At 47.0% G+C, this 23,713-nt stretch overlaps 2 protein-coding genes across 4 annotated transcripts in view; one reads left to right on the top strand and one right to left on the bottom strand.

Annotated features, from left to right (window-relative positions):
• Nucleotides 1–1,111: 1,111 nt before the first annotated feature.
• On the bottom strand, nucleotides 1,112–22,295 carry INPP1 (inositol polyphosphate-1-phosphatase). 2 transcript variants are annotated; one of them, XM_035102837.2, is made up of 8 exons: nucleotides 22,060–22,295; nucleotides 19,787–20,029; nucleotides 18,419–18,457; nucleotides 15,281–15,487; nucleotides 13,816–13,876; nucleotides 12,023–12,223; nucleotides 10,948–11,122; nucleotides 1,112–9,514 (listed from the first exon to the last, which is right to left on the bottom strand). In XM_035102837.2, exons 4-8 carry the CDS (start codon nucleotides 15,482–15,484, stop codon nucleotides 9,019–9,021), a joined length of 1,137 nt encoding a protein of 378 aa, XP_034958728.2. In that variant the 5' UTR covers nucleotides 15,485–15,487; nucleotides 18,419–18,457; nucleotides 19,787–20,029; nucleotides 22,060–22,295; the 3' UTR covers nucleotides 1,112–9,018. The 2 variants fall into 2 exon arrangements, with proteins under 2 accessions (XP_034958728.2, XP_034958734.2); XM_035102843.2 differs by having other exon boundaries at nucleotides 22,136–22,295.
• Nucleotides 20,192–23,713, top strand: part of PRKAG1 (protein kinase AMP-activated non-catalytic subunit gamma 1) — a 25,646-nt gene continuing 22,124 nt past the window's right edge. Inside the window, exon 1 of one of the 2 annotated variants that reach the window (XM_060272149.1) lies at nucleotides 20,192–20,302. Coding sequence is in view for 1 of the 2 variants with exons in the window: in XM_035102846.2 (XP_034958737.1) it covers nucleotides 22,453–22,461 (9 nt within the window). In the remaining variant the exon portion in view is untranslated. Of the gene's footprint in view, nucleotides 20,303–22,319; nucleotides 22,462–23,713 lie in introns of those variants that run through there. The other variant, XM_035102846.2, reaches the window with a different exon arrangement.

Below are 23,713 nucleotides of genomic sequence, written 5' to 3'. Positions count from 1 at the left end.
GATGTGCAATTACAAAAAACATAGTAACATTTTATCTTTTATCAGGCAAACTGTACTGGCTTTATCTTATTTGCATGTTGCAGCTCTGCATACATTTCCTCCTCTTTCCCACTACCCCCACACCAACAACTGTGCCATTTACCACTTCCCTGCTACTTAAAGGTAAAGGGACCCCTGACCATTAGGTCCAGTTGCGGATGACTCTGGAGTTGTGGCGCTCATCTCGCTTTACTGGCCGAGGGAGCTGGCGTACAGCTTCTGGGTCATGTGGCCAACATGACTAAGCCGCTTCTGGCAAACCAGAGCAGCACACGGAAACACCGTTTACCTTTCTGCCGAAGCGGTTCCTATTTACTTGCACTTTGACGTGCCTTTGAACTGCTAGGTTGGCAGGAGCAGGGAACGAACAATGGGAGCTCACCCCATCACAGGGATTCAAACCACCAACCTTCTGATTGGCAAACCTAGGCTCAGTGGTTTAACCCACAGCACCACCCGCGTCCCTTCCCTGCTACTTACTGAAACACAAACAAACAAACACACTGTCCCTACATCTGAATTCCCAAGACTGATGCATTTGCCTGCTTGTAACACTGTATTATAAGGGACCCAGGTGGTGCTGTGGGTTAAACAGAGAGTCTAGGGCTTGCTGATCAGAAGGTCGGCGGTTTGAATCCCTGTGACGGGGTGAGCTCCCATTGCTCAGCCCCAGCTCCTGCCAACCTAGCAGTTTGAAAGCACATCAAAGTGCAAGTAGATAAATAGGGACCGCTCCGGTGGGAAGGTAAACGGGGTTTCCGTGTGCTGCTCTGGTTCGCCAGAAGCAGCTTTGTCATGCTGGCCACATGACCCGGAAGCTGTCTGCGGACAAACGCTGGCTCCCTCGGCCTATAGAGCGAGATGAGCGCTGCAACCCCAGAGTCGGACACGACTGGACCTGATGGTCAGGGGCCCCTTTACCTTTACCTAACACTGTATTATGAATACAAACACTGTCCATGAGGATTTGTGCGACTTCTTCATGCTCTGTCAAACAAGGTTTAATTTAAGCAGTACACTGAGGCTCAAACACATTGACAATAAAGCAAAAAATCATATAAAAAGTTGTTTTTCTTACTACGAGGCACAAATGGGCAGGTCACAAGTGCTGGAGAAGAGGGCACCAAAAACAAAGGCAAGACCTTCTGAAACAGGCTTGAAGATCTGCATCTTTCTTTTCAGAAATAATCTCTCTTGCCATTCTTTAAACAGATGTGGTCCAACAGCATCCTCTTTCCATGTTTATTGCGCTCATCACCTAGGAAGCTGCCTGACACCATGCGTGTTAAACAGCTGTATGCATTCCTCTAATGCAGTGGTCCTCAAGCTTTTTTCTCTGGGCAACAATTTCAGAATAAAAATTTGCTTGCACCACACCAAATTATTTATTGATAAGAAATACATTGGAAAACAAAAAGAAACAGCTCCTAGCAGTGCTTGATTTATAACACAGAACACAACTACCTTATACTATGATCATGGGGACCTCAGAAAGTTTAAAACAATGCAGCTACATAAGAACACGAATTATTCCTAAAATACAATATTGATTGTCCTTAAATCCCCATGGCACACCAGTGTGATGCATAACATCCCTTCAGAACCACTTTTCTAGTGAATCCTCCCCTACCCCTGCAAAAAAGAAAGAAAGAAAGAAGAAGCTATATAAATGGGCAGAATTAAGTCCTACAAATTTCATAGGAGCTACACTGACCTGCTACTTGGGAGTGTTATCTTACCATTCTGCCAAGGAATGCTACAGTAATACATTTGATATTTGGGTGTCACATTACTGGGTGGGGATTTGAACCTAGGTCTAAATTGACTCCTTGACAACGATAATATACGTATTTGGTATATTATATTGCAGTTGTTTATCTGGCATGGTCCTGCCAGAGAGCTAGCCAATTTTACACGTGCAAAAGTAGTAAACAGAGCAGTTCGGAGATAAACAGACTGATCCATCAAAAACACACATTCCTGCAGGAATTGATTTTGTGGAATTCCAACTGAAAAGTGTGTGTGTGTGTGTGTGTGTGTGTGTGTGTGTGTGTGTGTGTGTGTATAGCATTCGGATCTTCCATCTTAGGCAATACAGTAATGTATCTTGCTTTGGCTCTGCTGACCAGCTGCCACGGCAGCTTCTGGAATGGATTCTTTGGGCTCCTTCCTTACCTACACTAGACTTGAAGCAGGCATAGACAAACTCGGCCCTCCAGCTGTTTTGGGACTACTGACCATCCCTGACCACTGGTCCTATTAGCTAGGGATGATGGGAGTTGTAGTCCCAAAACATCTGGAGGGCCGAGTTTGCCTATGCCTGACTTGAAGTAAGGGGTGGGGGGAATGAAGGCTTTTCTCTCCATGGCTAACCTATTTGGGTTTACAAGCTGGTGCAGATCCCAGGGAAGTTCACATTTTTTACTTCGATGACCTGGAAATTGTGCTACAGAATACACAGACATTACAGAGCTAAAGAGGGCTGTGGTTTGCTCAGCCACCAAGGCTCTGCATTGTTATTGCTGTCAGAAGCAAAAGGAAAGCCCAGGAAAGGGATAGGATTCCTCCCAAGGTCACCCTGCGCATCAATAACCCTATTCTTATGCAGAGTGAGGTGTGCAGCTCGAAGGCACTGAAATCCTCATGCTGCACAGGATCAGGCTCCCTTCCCTTTTCACATTTATAGACTATTCATGTGGCGCTTGGCAGGAATAAATACTTCCTGCATTAGGTGATTACATTTCTCATAAGCTTATCTTGCTAGAAGCATTTTTTGTGCAACAGAGTAGCTGTTACTTGCCGAGCAGATATCACAGGATGTGCAAATAAGCTTTTTAATACACAGCTGACATCTGAGGCCATCTTGGCTTACCCGTTTTACTGTTTAACCTAAATTACAGACAGTCCCAGAACCCTGTTACAACACAAGAAAAAGCACCATTAATGATGCCACTTATTGAGGTCTTCATCAAATATTATTGGCACTGAAATTCAGAGTTCTGTATTAAAATGCCATACAATTAGTGTCATGGACTGGCTGGACACAGAGGAATAGTGAGAGTCACCAGCTGGGGAACCCCCAAGGGAAGAAGGCTCAAAGCCCGGGGAGTGGTGGTGGTGGGGCAACAATGAGTGGTCAGAGGAAGAAGAGGGAACAGACGGGGAGGAGGTGGTGTTGGAAGCTGAAGAGGTAACAGGATTTAGTGAGCAGGGAGAGTCTGTGGCAGAGAGAAGTCCAGAAGCAGAAGCAGAAGCAGGAAAGTGGAAGGACGGAGGCCAAGAGGCAGAGATGAGTCAGGCTGGTGAAGAAGCCAGGGTGTCTTCCCCTCCTGCTGTGACAGCCTCCTCTTCCCCCAGGACCCAGAGAGGTATGAAGTGAGAGGAGCAAAGGTGGGCATAGCAGTGGAGTCTCCAATTGGTTGGGAAGGACCTTGGGGAGCAGGAGTCAGGAGCAGGTCAACAATAAAAACACCAGTGTCAGGGATGTTAATTCTTTGTTCAAAGAAACCAAAACAATTCAGGCCTAAACATTAGGAAGAACTTCCTGACATTACATTAGGAAGAACTTCCTGACAGTAAGAGCTGTTCGGCAGTGGAATTTGCTACCAAGGAGTGTGGTGGAGTCTCCTTCTTTGGAGGTCTTTAAGCAGAGGCTTGACAGGCATATGTCAAGAATGCTTTGATGGTGTTTCCTGCTTGGCAGGGGGTTGGACTGGATGACCCTTGTGGTATCTTCCAACTCTATGATTCTATGATTCTAATGATCTCAACAACTCTCCCCAGTAGGTTGCAAGGACTGAAAGTCCCCATCTTTCCACAGGTGTCTAGGTCCCCTCTTCTCCAAAGTATTTCCAAGCAACCAAAAAATAAAAGCTAGAAGACAACTTTTTACCTGCGATCCTTTAGGAGATGCTTGCTCATGTTGCCACTTTCAATTACAACTGGGTAGAAATTATGGGAGGAACAAGAACATATTGTTATAGGGAAAGGGAAGAGCACAGACACCCACATGCCGCCCCCCAAAAGCTGGCTATGGGAGGGTCAGGAGAATCTCCAGAAAAGCATGCTGTGGAGGGGAGTTTCCCGTCTCCCACTCAATGAAGAATTCAAACTCAGGTTGCAGTGTCTACCAAAATCTTTAATGCTCAGATCAGTGTGATAAATGGGCAAAATGCTGTTCAAAGGCACAGCAGGTGCTACACATAGCCAAGCAACCAAAGACATTGATACACGAACAACACATACCCCAACTTAGGAGCTAACCCCTCTTAAGCTACTGCAATGCGCTCTACGTGGGGCTACCTTTGAAGGTGACCCGGAAACTGCAATTAATCCAGAATACAGCAGCTAGACTGGTGACTGGGAGCGGCCGCCAGGACCACATAACACCAGTCCTGAGAGATCTACATTGGCTCCCAGTACGTTTCCGAGCACAATTCAAAGTGTTGGTGTTGACCTTTAAAGCCCTAAACGGCCTCGGTTCTGTATACCTGAAGGAGCGTCTCCACACCCATTGTTCAGCCCGGACACTGAGGTCCAGCACCAAGGGCCTTCTGGCGGTTCCCTCACTGCGAGAAGGAAAGCTACAGGGAACCAGGCAGAGGACCTTTTCGGTAGTGGCGCCCGCCCTGTGGAACGCCCTCCCATCAGAGGTCAGAGAGATAAACAACTACCTGACATTTAGAAAATACCTAAAGGCAACCCTGTTAAGGGAAGTTTTTAGTCTGTGATATTTTAATGTATTTTGCTATTTGTTGGAAGCCGCCCAGAGTGGTGGGGGAAACCCAGCCAGATGGGCGGGGTATAAATAAAATAATAATAATAATAATAATAATAAATTAAGCCCCCTCCCCAATAAAATATTTGAAGGGGCTGGCACTGGTAGAGGAACAGGGGTGTGGGGGGAGCACACTGCCCCCGGTGGCACAATCCCAGTGGGGTGCCATTGTGGCTGCCCCCGCACTGGGCACCACACCCCTGCAGGCGGTGCACCATGCCCCCTTGACGCATGCCACGCCCCTGTGGGCAGCACGCCACGTCCTATCGTTGTCGATTTTCAGAGCTATCAGAAGCTTAGGATGAGGACAGGTGACAGTTCTCTGTACGAAGGTGTCCTCTATTTGAATGGCCCTGCATTCCAGGTCTGGTTTAAAGATACAGAAGGAAGAGCAGGGGCCCTGAAGTTGCCCATCAACAGATATCACCTTGGCAGCAGACTAAGTACAAACACAGAGGCAGAGTCTTCCCCACTAGAGTGAGATGTATAGTATTCCCTTGTAGAATTATAGGGTGACATAACACATCCGTCATAATATCATATACCCAACTAAGTTGTACTTGGAATCACTGAAATCAATGGGTCTAGTGACTATGACTTAGTAGGATATAACCTACTAATATTTTTAATTGCGCCTCTACACACAGCATATGCAAATTGGTGTCCATTCATTTGGCCAAGTGTCAATGGCCACTCTAAGAAGACATGTCCAATTTCTGCAACTGGGAGTATCTAGGGATGCAATATTGCATGTTCAGTCAGGCCCTTTTGTTTTCTCCTGATCCTGAGGATGTTCCGTCTAACTTGGGGATTTTACTCAATCCCCTTGTGGGTTTTTGAGATTTCCTACAACACCTGGCCTATCTTGTCAGCCATAAGGAGGTGGGGCCTTTCAGATATTATTGGATGGCAACTCCCTACATGCCTGATCATTGTCCATGCTGGCTGAGCTGATGGGAGTTGTAGTCCAAAGCAGCCAGAAAAGGCTCCTGTTCTTCACCACTGAGGAATCTGAAGCCAACTTACTTGGGAGTAAGCCCCAATGAATTCAATAGGACATACTTCTCTGGACACAGTTGGGATTGTGCTGCATTTTGCTTATTCAAAGCAGCTTTTTTAAAGGAGGAGGAGGAGGAAACGGGAGCAGCAGCAGCTGGAATTCTCAGGCTGCACAATATTAGAAGCCTGAATTTGCACAGAATAATTAGGGGTCAATATAAATCATCAGCTGAACAGTAAAAACAAATGTGGCTCCACTTTACATGGCGCATAAGTGTTTTTATGTACCAGGTCTGTGCTCTTTCCTTTAAAAGAAGACCGTAGCAGATCTGATTACATCTGCCTTTCCGTTAGAGTTTAAACAGAATATGCAACAAGCAAATATGGAATTGAGCCAGGTTTGTGTTATAAAATACACTGTCGTAGGCGAAAGCTCAGCTCCAGGCTCTCAATCCAACTCTTGGTAAATAAATATCACCCAGGGGCTATCGTGCCATCTAGTGGCACAAGAGTATTGCAAGACTGCCGGCTTGTTTTAATGCGAAGGAGCAGCACAGACACCTGTGGTCCCAAGGCTGCTTTAAGTCATTCATTAAGATTTCTAAACCATTATATTTCTTGTGCCCAGAGAGGATGGCAATATATCACAACATCCTCAGCATTCTTAGTTATTCCAATTAAATGTTGTTAAAAATCAATCACACCAGAGAGGCAGTTTCCCGTAGCTTAGCCTTCCCCAACCTGGTACCTTGGCTGGGGCAGATGGAGCTGGAGCTGCAGTCCATTTTCTGTGGCAGCCCCTGGGCTGTGGGACTCCCTTCCCACAGAGGCGCATCTCGCCCCTTCACCAGGAACCTTTTGCTAAATGCTGAAGACGCACCTCTTCCCCCTGGCCTTTGACACCTGACATATGCATTTTCAGGACTCACCCTATTCCTGTGACTGTAATTGGTTTCAGCATTTTTTAATACTAATTTTTAAATTGTTGTCACCAGCCATGGGATCTGCTAGTGAAGGACAGGTAAAACAACAAACAAACAATCAATCATCGCAGCACTGCAATTTGTGCTCCTCTCATGTAGCACACAGTGAGACTGAAGCATCGGATTGCACTCTAGAAAACAAAACACAATTTGCCCTCAAAATTCTCAGAGATACAATTTGTGTTTTTAAAGTGAGAGTGTATTTTGGCCAATTATACTATTGCTGCTCGGACATATTCCTTGTTTTACTTTAAGTTTTGATCTCATATTATTTAAAATACTTATTTTATATCTGATCTTTGTTGCTGGTAAAATTATGTTGAGCATTTCATGAAAAGGAGGCAAATCTATTTACTGCAGGTTAGATTCCTTGGTAGAAGAAAAACTGGTACTTGTGTTCCCCAAGCACACACTTTAGCAGTTATCAGAATATTCAGCTGTGTTTAATATTTCAGATTCACCTACTTAAAAAAATATCTGAGAATATTCTGTGCAATTCCAATCTTAGATACAGTTTATTAGTATTTAAATACTGGGTAACTGCTATAACAAGTAAAAAGAAATGTTTTAAAATTCAAATTCTGCTCAAAGAACACTCACATGATATGTTCAAAGTAAATTACAGAAACCATATATAAGTTTGTGTGTTCATCTGTATACAGTTGGTCAACCTTAATTTTCTTATTCTGATTGCAAATACTTTTTAAAAGCTGAGCAATTTATGGTTGGTTTCTAAAGCAATGTGTTAGAAACATCTGAAATATGGGTGGCTCCAGGACAAGGACAATGAATGGGTGAATTGCAGCCAGGCCTTCTTCCCTCTCCCTCCCCAGAATTGTGTTCCTGACATGGCTTGCCTGTGGCCTTCAGATCTTGCTGGGCTCTCAACTTCCTCCAGGTCTAGCCAGCAACATCCAAAGGGCCATGTTCCCCATCCTTGTCAAAGGGGCTGGAGACATGATTTTGGGACTCCCAGGAAACGGTCAGTTATTCTGCATGAAACTGAGCTCATATAGAACTGTAAAGGTGAATCCATCTGGATAAGCTGCAATTTGATACAATGGCAAATTTGGGAGGATATTCCCAGAATCACAGCACATGCTTTGATTGATTGTTTCAGCTGCCATTGCTCCTTACAAATGATCCTGAGGAACTCTTTGTTACAGATCTGCAGCCTAGCCTCCCGCAACCAAACACTGTCCCATTGGAGTTTGTGTTACAGAAGACTGGTGCAGACACTCCTCACAGAGCTGAAGGCCACCTAGACTGTCTTCATAGCAGGGAAGCAGGACCAACCAACCAACCGACTGTTAGCTGCTCATGGATCAAGCTGTAGATGATCCAGATCACATGTCACAAGCAGGGAAAGCAGGGGACGCACCTTAGAAAACAGGCCTGTGCAATGGACAGCTAAAAGCAGTGCTGGTCACAGGGCCCTATGCAAGATGCTAGAAGCAGAGAATGCTGATTGAAAGCTATAGAACGGTCCCCAATGCATGTCTACTGCATTACTCATAACTGTTGAATGGCTTAAGTTTTGAGGTTCATTACTGTTTCACAAGAATGTGTATCTCTTTAAAAGCCAGAAGTAAATGCCATGACCTAGTTTTGCAGCTGTGGGGCAGTACAGCAGGTGAGGATATGTTTGTGTTTAATTAAGCTGTGTCAGCAATCGGATATAGTATATAAGGAGGTCTGTGTACTTCTCAGTATCCTGGTGGGTGGGTCATGTTTTTGTAACGTTTTGCAGAGTTAATGTAACTTCTGTTATTTTCTTTAATTAAAACAATTCTCTTAATTATGCTCAGAACATGTAGTCTCCTCAGCATGCTTTCCGCAGCGCAGTTACTAAGTTTAAATTTGATAACAATAATACATATTACTCATGTAAAAGGAGCAATGCACCAAGGATTGGGGGGGGGCACAATTTAAGGTCACCACAGCCACCTCTGCATGCATGGAGGTTACATTTCCTGGCTACAGTTAAGATAAAAACCATGGTTTGCGGTACATGAGGGATTTGTGATCACTTTGCTCCTCCCCACTGGCACGTGGCGGAAACAGGGCACAGAAATGCCAGAGGTGAAAGGTACAACCTCAGTTGATCCAGGTGTGTTGCCTTTGTCAGTAACGTTCTGGTCCCTTGGAAGGTGAGGAAGCCGGGGCCCTTTGCCCAGAGATTGGCTCCCCGTCCCCCTGGAGGGAGGAAGAGGAGGAGCTTTAGAAGGTGTCTGCTGTTGCTGCCAGAGTGGCCATCACAGCCTCCAAATGCTCCCGGTGGATGTAGGCCACAAGCCCTCCTTGGTTGGCCCAGCGCTCGGCACCCAGAGCGCCCTCCACAGGCTTGTTGTAGGTCAGTTCCGGTAGCGGCTTGCGTTGCCCAGCCTGCCAGGACTTCAAGGCCTCCGAAAGGTCAACCATGCCTCCACCAAGGGCTAGCAGGATGGCGTGGGGGCCGCAGGAGTCCCACTTAAAGGTGCTGCCCTCCGAGAGGACGTAGGCGTCGGCCAGCCCCAGCGCCACACACAGCATCTTGTACCCAGCACCGGAGGCAAAGCACAACTGCTGCCCATAGAGGGGGGCCAGGGCTTCCTGCAGCCCCACTTTCTCATTGCTGCTCAGGACCACACGAGGGGAAGTCCGCAGCTGGGGCCGGCTTAGCGAGCTCAGGCGGGTGCCCCCATAGGAGATGCCCCAGTGATATTTGCTCTGCCACCTGCAAAAAAAGGGATGTGTCGGAGAAGGCTAGCCAGGAAAAGCACCAGAGAGTCACACTATACTAGGACCTGGTGGAGACAGCAACTGGTTGATGATGCTTTTCCCACCCCCAACAAGAACCTTGATGCAAGGAAGACGGATGGGGTGGTCATCAGTGCTGTGTGAGGGGAAAGCCAAAGGACGAGGCTGTAGCACACTGATTGCTAGAATAGAAAAACACAACTGGGATAAGAGGACAACCAAGGAATGTCCTTTGGACCCTGCCTTGAGTTGGGCTAGATGAACTGCAAGTACATTCCAACTCTACAATTCAACGATTCTATTATTAAGGGATGGGACAAATTGCCCTGGAATCAGCTCAGCAGGGTATTTTTTATAGCCAGACGGTGTGAGAGCTGGAGCTTTTGTGAGTGACGAGGCACTACACTCCTTGCATGTAGAATCATAGAGTTGGAAGAGACCACAAGGGCCATCCAGACGGGTCTGCACGGGTGCGGCCAGCATGCATTAAGAACACAGGAAGCAATTTTATACCAAGCCAGACACTTGGTCCATCTAGATTAGGACTGCCCCCACTGATAGGCAGGGGTTCTCCAGAGTTTCAGGCAGGTGATGCTGGGGATGGCATCTGGACCTGCTGCTGCATAAGATGCGCTCTACCACCAAGACACACACCTGGCTTGAGAGGGGTCCATATGCAGACATGGGCTAGATCAGGTGATAATGCCGAACAGGGCTGTCTTTAGCATATGTGACGCCGGGGTGCAAAGATCCACCCAGCGCCCCCAAATTTAGTGCTGCCCACGTCTACACCCAAGATATACTTCTCCGTGGTTGCAGGTGAGGCCACAGCAGCAGCAGCGGTGCCGTGCTCTTCTGATTCACGCTGCCATCGCCCTTCATGAACCGGGCACCCGAGCTCCGCAAAGGCGCGCAGCTTCACACCCAGGCACTTGTAAAAGCTCCCCAGGAGGAGGAGGAGGAAGGAGAAGAAGAGTGACGCAGCAGCCGTACCAACAGCAGGCGAGAGAGGAATGCCTCTCCATGCAGGGCGGGCTCTGGGGTGGAGAAAGTGGCCAGGGTGGAGGAGGAGGAGGCAGCCGGCTTTGAATGTCAGCTTGATCAAAATTATTTATTATTTCATAACAGGTAGTTAAGAGCTTAGGCGGCTTCAGCGGCAGGTGCCTGGCGCCCCCCAGAATTCAGCACCCAGGTGCCCCGCACCCCTTGTACCCCCAGGTAAAGACAGCCCTGATGCCAAGCCTCCCCACTTGAGCCAGTGGAATTGAAAAGCAACAACTTCTCTAGATGAAACATGGATTAAAGCAAAGCTTCACAGTAGCAAGTCTGGGTCAAGCCTATTCCCTCAGCATGCACCAATGGGTACCCAACGGGCACCTGTGCAAGAGTGCCCTGTGGTGGTGCTGTTACCTGCGTGCTGGTAGCTTTTCCTGGAAGAAGGGCTCGTTGATGATGCCTAGGACAGGCTCGCCTGAGTGACGGTTGTAGACGCCTATCAGCACCAGCGCCGAGCGCAGCCCTGAGGGGTGGATGCCATCCACAGGCAGCACATCGCCACGCCCACGGATGTACTGATTGGTGGAATCTGAGGAGAGAGAACCTGTGAGATCGCCAGTTCCAAGCCTGGTGAAGGAAGTTGAGAGTAAGGCTCAAAGAGCTCCTCCTTACAGCAGAATTCCCATTTTCTAAATGGGCAGCAGAAGGGCCCCTTCATGGTGGAAGGTCCGTAGCTCAGTGGTAGAGCACCTGCTCTGCATGCAGAAGGTCCCGGGTGTCGGTTCCCAAGCATCTAAAAGTAGGCCTGGAGAAACCCCATGCTGGAAATCAGGAGAAGCACTGCCGGCCAATGCAGACAACACTGGCTGAGATGGACTAAGGATCTCGCCCAAGTGCTGGGCAGCTTTCTCTGTGTCTGGAGCCCAGACTTTGCAGGCATAAGGTCCCAGGTTCATTCCTTAGCATTTCCAGCTAGGGAAGTAAATGAGGAGGTAGCAGGTGATAGGAAAAACTTTTTTATAGCTTTTTAAAGCTTTTTCCTATCTCTCTCTCTCTCTCTTTTCTTTTCTGTCCTTTTCCACTATGTTTTTATCTTGTTTAGACTAATGTTGGGTTAAAAAGATATTTGATATTAAGTTTTGTATTTTTCTCTATAAACTAACAAAATTGATTGGTTGATTTTTTTTTAAGGAAATCTCTCTGCCCGAGACCCTGGAGAGCCACTTTTAGTCAGAGCAGAGCAGCCATTGCCGACCTGGTGCATCACCCAGGGGCTTCGGAGGAAAACTCCCATCCATTTCAATCAGAACAGCCATGCTGGTTGAGGATGATGGGAGTGGTAGTTCAAAACACCCCCACGTAGATACATTAAAGCAAGCAAGCAAAAATCCCCATGGAGGAAGATCCTCTTGCCCAACTGAGCCCAAACTCTTATTTCCCGACCCCATGGAGTGCTCAATCCAACACCTGCCCTTGACGCATGGCTTACCTATGGGATCGATCCACACAGCCATGCTCTCTGTGGAGATAGTCACAGCTACATCATTCAGCGCTGGGTCTGAAAGCACCACTTCCTGATGAATAGCTGCAGCCAGCAGCTCGGCTGCTGCTTGGTTCCGGTCAAGGACTTTTTCCAAGAGGGCAGCAGTTTCTTGTTGTGTGGCGCAAACCTGCACCACCACCGTCTCCCCTAGAAGTCCAAAAAATAAAGTTTAGTGTGCTGGAGGGCTTTTCCTTGGACTCCTGGCTAAGAAAGAATGCTGCGCTCTCGCTCTTCTAGGACACCACTTGGGAAAGAAATATAGCTCAGTGGAAGAGGATCTGCTTTGCATGCAGAAGGTCACAAGTTCAATCCCTGGCATCTCCGGACAGGACTGGGAAAGTGCCCCCACCCAAAAAACCCAAGAGAGCTGCTAGTCAGCATAGACAATGTTGAGCTAGATCAATCACTAACCTGAGTCAGCTCCCATGGCGTACATTCTGGAACAGCAAGGACACACTGCAAATCTGCCTCTTGAGGGATCTCTCAGGGAGCAGGTTTATTTCACTCCACCCTCAGTGAATGACCTCAGTCCATGCAAGCGCAGGTCCTCTATACCACAGAAACCCCTTAATTAGGCCAAGGTTAGGGAAGCTATGACCCTCCAGGTGTTGTTGCTGGACTACAGCTCCCATTATCGCTGGCCATTGGCTGTATTGGCTGGGCTTGACAGAATCTGGAGTCCTAGAGTATCTGGAGGGCCAGATTGTTAGGCTGTGCCAACCTTAGAATAAGGCCTGCCCATCTGTGAGAGGATGGGGCAGAATAAGCCTGCCCCCCAGATTTGTAGCCCTATCTCTACCTCAAGCTCCTCACTGGTGGGAAAGACCTCCACAACCTCGTGTGACAGGGCTTGACAGAAACTCCCTACGCTCCATGCTTGTCCATGAGCTGAAGTGCACCATAGCAGCATTCAGGCTGGCTCAGTATAGCATTTTTGCAGATTTGCAGTATAGCAGATTTGCATTTAAGGACATGCTCCTGCTGTGAGAGGCTCTTCTGGTGTAGGAAGGAAGAGACTGCAAGACTAGAGTTATATTTATTGGCTTCAAACCATCTATTCTGTTCTTAGAAGCACTGGAAATATGCAGCTCTTAGGAGGCAAAGCCCCCAATTCGAGTGAAAGTCATCTGTCCTTATGTCCCATTGCTATCAATGGCATGTTAGGAACAACCCACTTTGAGTTATTTTAATTTCAGTGGGACATGAAGTGTTATGAGTATTAAAAACAAATAAGTGAATAGCCAAATAGCCATCAGTACAATCAATTAAAGGCAGTATCTAAACAAATTTCAGAGAAACTACAAGGGGTAATGCATAGGGGTTCCTCAGATGACTAGTTGTTGTGAAAAGGGTAGATTTGAAAAATATAAGGCCAATAAGAAAGGTCAAGTGCAGTTCATAAAAGTTTTTTGAGGGCACCAAAAGGGACCTGGAGGTGGAAGAACTGTCTTTAGGAATAGAAAACAGAGTCTAATTTCAATAATAAAGTATCTGAAGAAGTGTGCATGCACATGAAAGCTCATACCAATGACAAACTTAGTTGATCTCTAAGGTGCTACTGGAAGGAAATTTGTAATTTTGTTTCAAGCATAAAGTACATCAGAGTCTGCAGCAACAGAAGATGATGGATCAGCCAATGATTCTAATTAAGATAAAGTTGAGAAAGAGGACCAGAAGTTTGATAGAGCAATTACTAAAAATTTGCCCTCTCCCTGCCACTTAAGGACGCCATCACTCACCAAGGCCATTTTCAAATTTGTTGGACTCCTCACCACGGATATGATCTTGTAATTCTGGAAACTGGTAGTGCCAACAATGGAGAAGGGGAAAGGAAGAAGAGAGAGTGGCTTAGTCACACTATTGAGTCAGTTCTAAGAGAATGTTATTTTGGTCTTTCTGCCCCATCACCCCAAGAAAGAGACAACTGTGCATCAGAGCAAATCAGTGCTTGGAATCAATTAGTTCGGTTTAATGATGTTCATGGAATTAGGACAAATATCTCTAAACTGCATGTGAGAGTAGCTTCCATAATTGTCAGGTGAACTGTTCATTTTAGGACAGAATTCTGAACAATTTCTAATTCATTTTCAAGTTCATTCTCTCATATGTGTTTTTAGCTCTTTAACCCCTTAGGGCTTTTATGTTTTAAGTTCATAATTGGTGTGTGTCTGTGTTGATGGACTGGAGTATTTAAAATAACCCAGACTTTTCTCCTTAATGCACTAGCACTATTTGAATGGCTGGTCCTGCTTTGACATGTCTGCGTTCTGTAATGTTCTTAGTAGGTTGGGCAGCCTTACACACACACACACACAGGCTTGTGACTAGATCTAATTCTTCTCTCAATCCCAGGGAAAGAATCCTCTCTACAGGCACTCCCATGTGTCTAATAAACTGAGTTATGGCCCCAAAAATTTCCTCCCCCATTTCAAATTGTTCATCCATGATTAGATGACATAATCTTATTATTATCTTGAGCTCCAAAGAGCTCAAGCAGGCATACTTGGTTCTCTCTCCCCCCATTTTATCCTCACAGTGACTCTGTGAAGTAGGATAGGCTGACATAGGAAAACTGGTGCAAGGTCACCCAGGGAGCTTCATGGATTTGAGCCCTGGTCTCCTAGTCTAACACTCTATACCACACAACTCTTGGGCAAGCCACTGTTCTCTTGATCTAATTTGTGGATAGTAATAATGGCCTACCTTCGTAAGGTAGCCTTACAGAGTAATTTTGAGGATTACTGGGTAAATTATGCAAACACCATGCAATATATGACAAACACTTTATAGATGTGAGCTGTTATTATTCCAACAGGTGAAGAATGAAGGCACCTGGATGTTCCCACTATCACAACCATTGGGAGCAGTGTGGCTTAGCGACTGCGCATCTCCTTTACATGCAGAAGGTCCCAGGTTCAATCTCTGGCTTTTCCTGGCAGGGCTGGGACAGGAGCCTGTCTGAAGCTCATGAGAACCAAGGCCAGCCAGTGTGGGTAATGCAGAGTTAGATGGTGCGATGGTCTTCTGATAGTCTTATGGCTCCAGCTCAATCCCAGGTCCTGCTGGGTTGCAATTTAGGAGAAGTGCAGCAGCCACTATGAGCTTTTCCCCTTCTCCATTTCCCCTAGCTCTGGCCTGCGATTGCTATATAAGCCCTTCTTTATGTATCCTACAGTGATGGGGCCCCTTCCCCACAGCAGATACCTTTTGCCCCACATCATGCTTGATAACCTCTTGGATCAGCACGTCGGCCAACGTCTTGAAGTCCTGCAAGAACTTCTTGTTCTTGTCTGCTCCTCTCTTCTCCTCAATGAGCAAGCTGAAGAGCGCCTCCTCTTGACGGCAAAGCTGGGCAATGCAGGCTGCTTTCTCCGATGCCGCAAGCAGACTCTTCAGAAGAGCCACCATGGTCTGGGGCAGGGGAAGGAAGAAGGCAAAAGCAACCGTGATTGCAAATTCAAGAGTCACGTTCCTTCATCCTAAACCCCATCCTCTCGGATTTGCTACAGTGCATGGAGAAGCCCAGAGGGAAAGGTGCAGTGATGCAGGAGACAAGATTCCTAGGTTACTGTTCCATCGCTTGGGGTGTAGTGGAAGCCAGCATAGTACTGTGCTTAGAGTATTGGACCATGGAGGTCCAGGTTCAAATCCTCAGTCAGGCACCAAGCTGCCCACACCTAATAATGAGATGGCAAGATTGTTGTGAAGGATAAGGAGGGATGGGGAGAAGAACCTTGTATGTAGCCCTGAGTTCCTTGAAGGAAGGAAAGGGTTAAAATATGAACAAGTACAGCTGCAATCCTATACTCCTGGGAAGTAAGCCCTATGGAACAAGGGTGACTTTGTTCCAAGTAAAAAGGCATAGGATTGCAAAGTCACCTATGTGCAGACCAGTACGGAGCCTTTTTTGGGGGGTGGGATTCTGTGTTGCTGTTTAATTGCTCCAGTGTCACTCAGTTAGCTAGCCACCCTGAAGAGAATAAACCCAGAAAGATACAGTGCTACCTATTGAAAGTGGAGGGGCAGAGAGAAAGATTAACAGTGCGACCCTATGCATGTTTACTCATCTCCTGAGAAAGTATGCACTGATGCACTCCACAGCACTAAAGGAAGGAACATGTACTTCCTACCAAGGAGAATCTCACCTAAGAGATCTACAGCAAACTTTTTTAGAACTAAAATAACCACCTGATGAAGTTAAACAACAGATCAACAGAGCCAGACTGATACCCAGAGAGAACCTGCTGCAAGACAGACCCAAAAAAGAAAATAACAGAACACCACTAGTTATCACACACAGCTCCCAAGTTAAAACAGTACAACGCATCATCAGAGATCTACAGCCTCTCCTGGACAATGACAGCTCCCTTTCTCAAGCTCTGGGAGGAAGACCTTTCATTGCCTACAGACAGCCACCCAATCTTAAACAACTCCTCACCCACAATAATACAACCACCAGACTTAACATGGACACTGGTACCAGAGCCTGCAATAAACCCAGATGCCAACTTTGCTGCCACATACACCCGGACAACACCATTACTGGCCCCAACAACATCCAACATACCATCTCAGGACTATTTAATTGCTCATCTTCTAACATTGTGTATGCCATCAAATGCCAACAGTACCCTTCAGCTCTCTATATTGGACAAACAGGCCAAACCCTACGCCAAAGGATAAATGGACATAAATCTGACATCAGGAATCACAAGACAGAGAAACCAGTAGGAGAACACTTCAATCTCCCAGGACATTCTATACAAGATCTCAAAGCAGCTGTTTTATTACAGAAAAATTTCAGAAACAGACTGGAAAGAGAAGCTGCTAAATTGCAACTCATTACCAAGCTTAAGACCATGGAGACACCTGGTATGAACAGAGACATAGGATTCTTATCTCATTATACATGATCAAGCTTTCTTTAGCACCTCAGTCCTTGCTCCCCCCCCCAAGACCAATTGCAGTCATTAACAGTCGTTAACAGTCATCAACAGGTTTACCACTCCTATCAGCCCATCACCCATTCCCATCACCCCCCACCCTCTGAATATACATAAGGGTCTGGTTACTTCTGTTTCAGTGTATCTGAAGAAGTGTGCATGCACACAAAAGCTCATACCAAAATAAAAACTTAGTTGGTCTTTAAGGTGCTACTGAAGGAATTTTTTAATTTTGTTTCGACTCAGACCAACACGGCTACCTACCTGTAACTACCAAGGAGAGTTAGAGATGTATACAGCAGGAAGACATAGTGTTCATTCCCACCTCTGAGAACAGTGCTGGAGTGAATGACCAACAAAAGCTCTGGGATTTTGCCCAGGCTTCTATCATCTGATAAGAATAATGGATGGAAGCATAGCACTTTGCATTTTTATGAGCTCTTAAAATTCATTTCACTGGTGTTTCTTGCAATTAGCACCTCTATGCTACAGATGCCTTTTGCCAACAGCATCCAGTATCCTGACACACCTCTCTTGCTATGAAAAGCTCTCAGTTGCAACCCCAACATAAAAAGATAAAACGCCAAATATTAGGTAGTTAGGGGAAGGACACTAGGGACATTCCAGAGTAAACCCTTGGCAATATTCTTCTTGGTCCACAGCCACAGGCGACAGACACACACACAGGAGGAGGAAAAGGAGGTTAAAAGGGAGGGGGAAATGGAGCAGGGAACAGTGGATTTGAATGTCCTTTCCTATTAATTGCTAGAATCCCTCTTTATGCTTATGCATACTGTATTCAATAAAGGGGCAAGAACCTCTCTCCTAGCACAATAGTGAGAAACCTCTGGCCCTCCAGAGGTTGTCAAGCTACAATCCCCATCAGCCCTTGCAAGAATAGTCAATGACAAGGGGTGATGGGAACTGTAGTTCAGCAACATTTTGCGGACCAAAGGTTCCCCATCTCCACTTTAGAACTTTTTAAGCAGCTTTGACTACATATTTCATAGCCCATGTAAACCATGGCTCTGTGTCCTAAATTTCGACCTTCCTATTCAGCACCATCCCACTCCGATTATTATTACTGGGATCCACACACCCGCGGGACCCCAAATAAGCCCCCCCCCGACCCCAATACACCCCGGCGTCGGCCGGCGTGCCACGTCACGGAAATTAACGCCTTCGCTGCCGGATGAGAAGCCGCTCGACGTTCCGCCTGCTGCCGCGCCCCGCGCCAGTTTCCGTTCCCCGGCCGGCCGGGCAGGGCAGGGCAGGGCAAGACACCCGCAGACCTGGAGGAACCGGGGCAGCCCCGCCCTTCGATCCGCCGGCGCTGGGCCAAATCGAGGGGGAAGCCCCGCGGCGCATCTTCCCCGCTCCCGCGGCGCCCGTTTCTCACCTGTCTCCCGGCCAGGGCTCCGCGCAGCTCTAGCGCCTACCGTGTTTCTCCTTTTTTAAGACGTAGGCATAATATAAGACATAGCAGGATTTCTAAGCAATTGTGCGATATAAGCCATAACCCGAAAATAAGACATAGTGATAGACCCTTCCCCCCTCCCGCCAGCAAACTCCCCCCCCTAAAAATCTCTCCCCATTTTGCTGTCGCTCCAAAGACACGTATTTCTTTTAAAAGCTTGTAAAAATGCACCGAAGAGCCATAGCTGCTGGTTGCTGCAGACTCGTGATTTCCCCTCCCGTTCGATTTTTTTTTTTTTAGCTAGGCTGTGTGAGTGAAGAGGAGAAAAGTGGCATTTGCGGTGGGGAGGAGATGAAACAGGAGGAAGAAAAGAGGGGCGATTGAAGACGCTGCCTTCCCCTTTAGGGAGAGACTCTGTGTGCGCGTCTCTCTCTCTCTCTCTCTCCCCTGCGTGTCTCTCTCTCTCTCTCTCTCTCTCTCTCTCACACACACACACACACACACACACACACACACACAGAGCCCACCTCTCGCTTCCCCCCACCTTCCCCCCTTTTAAAAACCTTTTAAAAAGTGAGGATTCTTTTTCTTTCTATTGCTTGTCTGTAGAGCTGCCCCTTTAAGGATTTTTACTGGTACCGGGATCGCTGCCGGTGGCTTCTCGCTGTTTAGGAGCTGCTAAAAGTTAACATTTTGTGGGTAAGAGAAGCAGTTAGGACCAGCAGATTATCTCACCCCGCTTTCCTGCTGGCTCAATTGCTACAATTGCTACCATTTACCATTTTAATTGCTGCTCAACTGCCTTGTTTTCTACAGTATCTCTTATCAGCCGGTAGCCTCTTTGCTATCAGTGCTACAAAGTGCTACATTGTTGGAACTTTCGCTCTTAAGTCTTGGGCTGGCTGGTAGAGATCCTTATTTGCTATACGTACTGCATCACACAGATAGATTCCATTATACTGTACTGGTTTAAATTTAAGAAGCTCCAGTGTAGCAGATTGCTATTAAGTGAGTCCCCACCTGGGAGGAGAGAGAGAGAGAGAGAGAGCAGCCCTTCGGAGGAGCTCCCTCCCTCCCTCCCTCACGAACATCCCAGGGCCGGGGAGAGAGGGCTGGGCCAGGGACGCACACACTTCCCTTCCCTCAGACTCCCTCTCACGGAGTTTGGTGGTGGCTGTTGCCCGTCCTTTTCTTTCAGTCAAGAATCCTGCCCCGCAGGGAGCCAGGGAGCAAGAGGGGCACTGCTCCTGACGTAATAAAAACAAGACATTCCCTGAAAATAAGCCACCCAGTGTTTTTTTGAGGGAAAAAAGTTATAAGACGGTGTCTTAAAATGTGAGAAACACGGTAAGTTCTCCAGGAGAGGAACTGCCGCCGGCTGGATCGCAGCTCGCACTTCATTGAGTCCACGCCTGCCGGGCCAGGAGGCGGATGCCCAACTCTGCCCCGACGGACCTGAAACATGTGATTCTGTGTTCGGCCCCTCGCAGGGGCGGGGAAACATCAGGCGACGCAGCGCTCCGCTCAGGATCTCCCCGAAGGCACCCTTCCTTCACCCTGACACCGAAAAGGGGGCTGTTGTGGTTTGCGTGGCTGATGGGGAAGAGCGAGGCAAGGCAAGAGCAGTAAATCATACCGAGACACGGTGCAATCAACGGGGATCAAGGCTCAAGGGAGTCTTTGATAATTGAATTCATTCATTCAGCATACCGTTTGCAAATTACTGGCACGTAGCACATTCGTCTAGAGAAGAAAGCCCCACTGTGTGAAATAGAATACAACCCCTGGGTTGTATGCAAAGAGCTGCAGGCAGCATTGACTATAGTACAATCCTATCACACTGAATTCAGTGGGACTTTGTCGCAGGTAAGCATTAATTTCTAACAGAAGTAGTGCCAAGGCTCATGCCTGCCTAGAAGTCACTGCATGCCAAGCAAAAGTTCTTGGTATATTATTCCTAAAATTTCCAGGTGCTGTAGAAAAAGTGACAGTGCAACCCTACACATGGGTTACCCAGAATTAAGTCCCACCCAGTAGCGTTTACTTCCTACTCCCAGTGATTATGTTTATGATTTTTTCCTAAAAACAACATCAGCTTTGGTCTGCACTTTAGCTAGAATATCCTAATCCCAGGTTGTAGTTTTATTTACTGCTGTAGAAAAAAGTATTCTGTAGGCACACAGACAAAGTGGTGAGTTGTTTCCTAGTTCCTTTAAAAAAATTATTAAAGATTTTCTTGGTTTACAAAAGTACATGCCTTGTCTCTTTTTCCAGGTTGTACATACAGTCTTTCTTACAAATCAGTTACATTTGTTGTGAGACATTAGTGTTGAGTACAGTATAAGGTTGGGGAAGAAGGGGGGGGGAGAGGAGGGGTAGGGTGTTGAGGCTTATATTCTTTTGTATAGTGTACATGTGGGGTTTTGTGTCAGTGTCAACTGGGTAAGTTCTCTTTCTATTTGTATACATTTCCTTGGTGGTGAGAGGTATTAGTGGGGTTTGTTTGCAGTGGGGTTTGTTTGCATGGGGGGGGGAGGGCTTGTTGGGTCAGGTAAGCCAGATTGATTCATATGCTGTCTTCTTGTTGGGCTGTGTATGTGATATCCTAGTTCCTTATCTGGCAGTTCACAGATCCTTTATCAGTTTAGAGCTGCCAATACAGTCTGAATGAAGAATTAAGGTTTATTTATTAATTAAGGAGCTCAAGGTAGCATATGTGGTTCTCTAATTTTTTTCTGAAAGATAGTGAACCATGCCTGCTCAGAAGTAAGCACTATTGAATTAAACTGAGTTTAAAAGGTAAAGGGACCCCTGACCATTAGGTCCAGTTGTGACCGACTCTGGGATTGCAGTGCTCATCTCGTGTTATTGGCTGAGGGAGCTGGCGTACAGCTTCCAGGTCATGTGGCCAGCATGACAAAGCCGCTTCTGGTGAACCAGAGCAGCACACGGAAACGCCATTTACCTTCCTGCTGTAGCGGTACCTATTTACTGTATCTACTTGCATTTTGACGTGCTTTCGAACTCCTAGGTTGGCAGAAGCTGGGACCGAGCATCGGCAAGCCCTAGGCTCTGTGGTTTAACCCACAGCGCCACCCGCGTCCCAGTTTACTCCCAGGTAAATTAGATTATGATTGCAGCCCTTGAGTGGATGTTTTCATAAAGACTGGATGCTGTGCAACTGTAAGGCAGCCTTCTCTAAAAGTGGTGCTCTCCAGCTGTTTTGGGCTACAAGGACAAAATTAGGGGATACAATTGGGCTAGAACATGGAATGTCCAAGTGCTCATCGGTCCCAGGGAGCTGGTAGTCCAACAACATCTGGATGGCCACAGCTGCCTCCTGATCCCTTGGGTGGTTGCCACAGTGAAAGTCACAACTCATATCTTAGGAAATTGAGGTAATTTTAATCCGTTTTAGATTAATTTAATGGTTTTAATTAGATTAAAATCAGGAAGTGGGGGCTTCCTGGTTACTTTTGGCACCATTCCCCTCTGGAGGCAGCTGCCCACAGGAAATAGTGGAAACATCAAGGGAGAATTTAGAAGCCAGGAGTTTATTCTCTTTCTAACTTGGGTCTTATTTTGTGTGGTAAGGATAAATGTTGTTGTTGATTAATTATTACCTTCAAAGAAGCCGGAAGCTTGTGTGGCACAGCAATTAAAGAACCGCTAGCATTGCAGGGGGTTGGACTAGCTCACCGTGAGGATCCCTTCCAACGCTACGATTCTATATTCGTAGACTTCTGAGCCTCGAGTAAGATTTGTGCACAGGTTTGTTAGGTGGAGCCATAGAAGTAGAAGGTAGGAGGCGGGCGGGCGCGGAAACCGCCTTATTTTTACGTCCGGACGTGGAGCAGCGCCCTTTTCTTTTTTTATCCTTCCGCTTCCGTTCACGTGACGCCGCGTTCTGGCGGAAGTGAGGGCAGTGATGCGTCAAGGCGGACGTCCAGGTTTATGCTTGGGCGGCAACTGTAGCGGGAGCTGCCAGCCCTTCTCCGGGGGCAGCGGCGGGGATAATGGAGGCGGTAAGTGGCAGCGGGGCTCGGATGTTTCCGTCTCGTGCTCCCTCCCTCCTTCCGCTCGGCTAGTAGGAGGGAGGGAGGTTTCCTGCTGCTGCTCCCTTTCCCCACCCTTAATAGAGAGCTCTGGGGGCCGCCCGGCATGGACTTCATTAGGTGGATGGGGGTCTTTTAAGCGAGTGGGTGAGGCTACAGAATCATGGCTGAGTTGGAAGGGACTCCGAGGGTCGTCTAGTAGTGCAACCCCTTTTGCCCAACGAGGAACTCGAACCCAGGACCCTGAGATTAATAGTCTCGCGCTCTTCCGACTGAGCTATCACATCAGGGCTAGATTGTGTGTGTTGTGTCAATATGTGTAGCTATATGTCTCCGTCTACTTTGTTTCATAAAATTTATGCGCTGCTTGATTGTAAAAAACCAGACCAAGCCTCAAAGCACTTAACAAAAAGATAAAACAGTGAAATCGAGAAAGGTTCGTGACCCTCCTAAAACATGCAGAAGTTAAGAGACTAGAACAGATTAGAATCACTTCAACTTCCTAAGCATCTGGGTAGGCTTGTCTAAACAGCAGAAGTTTCAGCAGGTGCTGGATCTTTCCAGGGCACAGTGGAGGCGCCTGCTTGAGCTCTCAATAGCCTGGGAGTTCCATAGCTGCCATATTACAAAATGGTTGAGTTCTTACAAGTGCAGAATGGGTATTACGTGGCATCTGTAGTAGTACCATATAGGCTGATCAAAATGGTCGAGTGAGCACATGTATATATTATATACTGCATGTGTATATGTGTGTGTGTATAGATATATAGGGACACAGGTGGCGCTGTGGGTTTAACCACAGAAACTAGGGCTTGCCGATCAGAAGGTTGACGGTTCAAATCCCTGTGACGAGGTGAGCTCCCGTTGCTCGGTCCCAGCTTCTGTATGTGGCAGCAAAGTTGGCATCTGGGTTTATTGCAGGCTCTGGTACCAGTGTCCATGTTAAGTCTGGTGGTTGTATTATTGTGGGTGAGGAGTTGTTTAAGATTGGGTGGCTGTCTGTAGGCAATGAAAGGTCTTCCTCCCAGAGCTTGAGAAAGGGAGCTGTCATTGTCCAGGAGAGGCTGTAGATCTCTGATGATGCGTTGTACTGTTTTAACTTGTTCCTGGTTGTCAATGCAAATGTTACTGCAGCCTGATTGTAACTATTCATGCTTAAGACAGAGCTATAGGGGTGTAAAAGAATGTCTGGGGTGTTGGCGGGGGCACATAAAAATGCTAG

The sequence above is a fragment of the Zootoca vivipara genome, chromosome 2, assembly GCF_963506605.1.
Source record: "Zootoca vivipara chromosome 2, rZooViv1.1, whole genome shotgun sequence".
NCBI lineage: Eukaryota > Metazoa > Chordata > Lepidosauria > Squamata > Lacertidae > Zootoca > Zootoca vivipara.
This window is presented reverse-complemented; position numbering and strand designations above follow the sequence as displayed.

Excerpts from the sequence above, each read along its gene's own strand:
- INPP1 (XM_035102837.2), bottom strand. The coding sequence starts at position 15,484 with ATGGTGGCTCTTCTGAAGAGTCTGCTTGCGGCATCGGAGAAAGCAGCC. Across the intron at positions 11,123-12,022 it reads TGTGTGGATCGATCCCATAG|ATTCCACCAATCAGTACATC; the intron begins GTAAGCCATGCG and ends CTCTCTCCTCAG. Across the intron at positions 9,515-10,947 it reads GAAAAGCTACCAGCACGCAG|GTGGCAGAGCAAATATCACT; the intron begins GTAACAGCACCA and ends CTTTTTTTGCAG.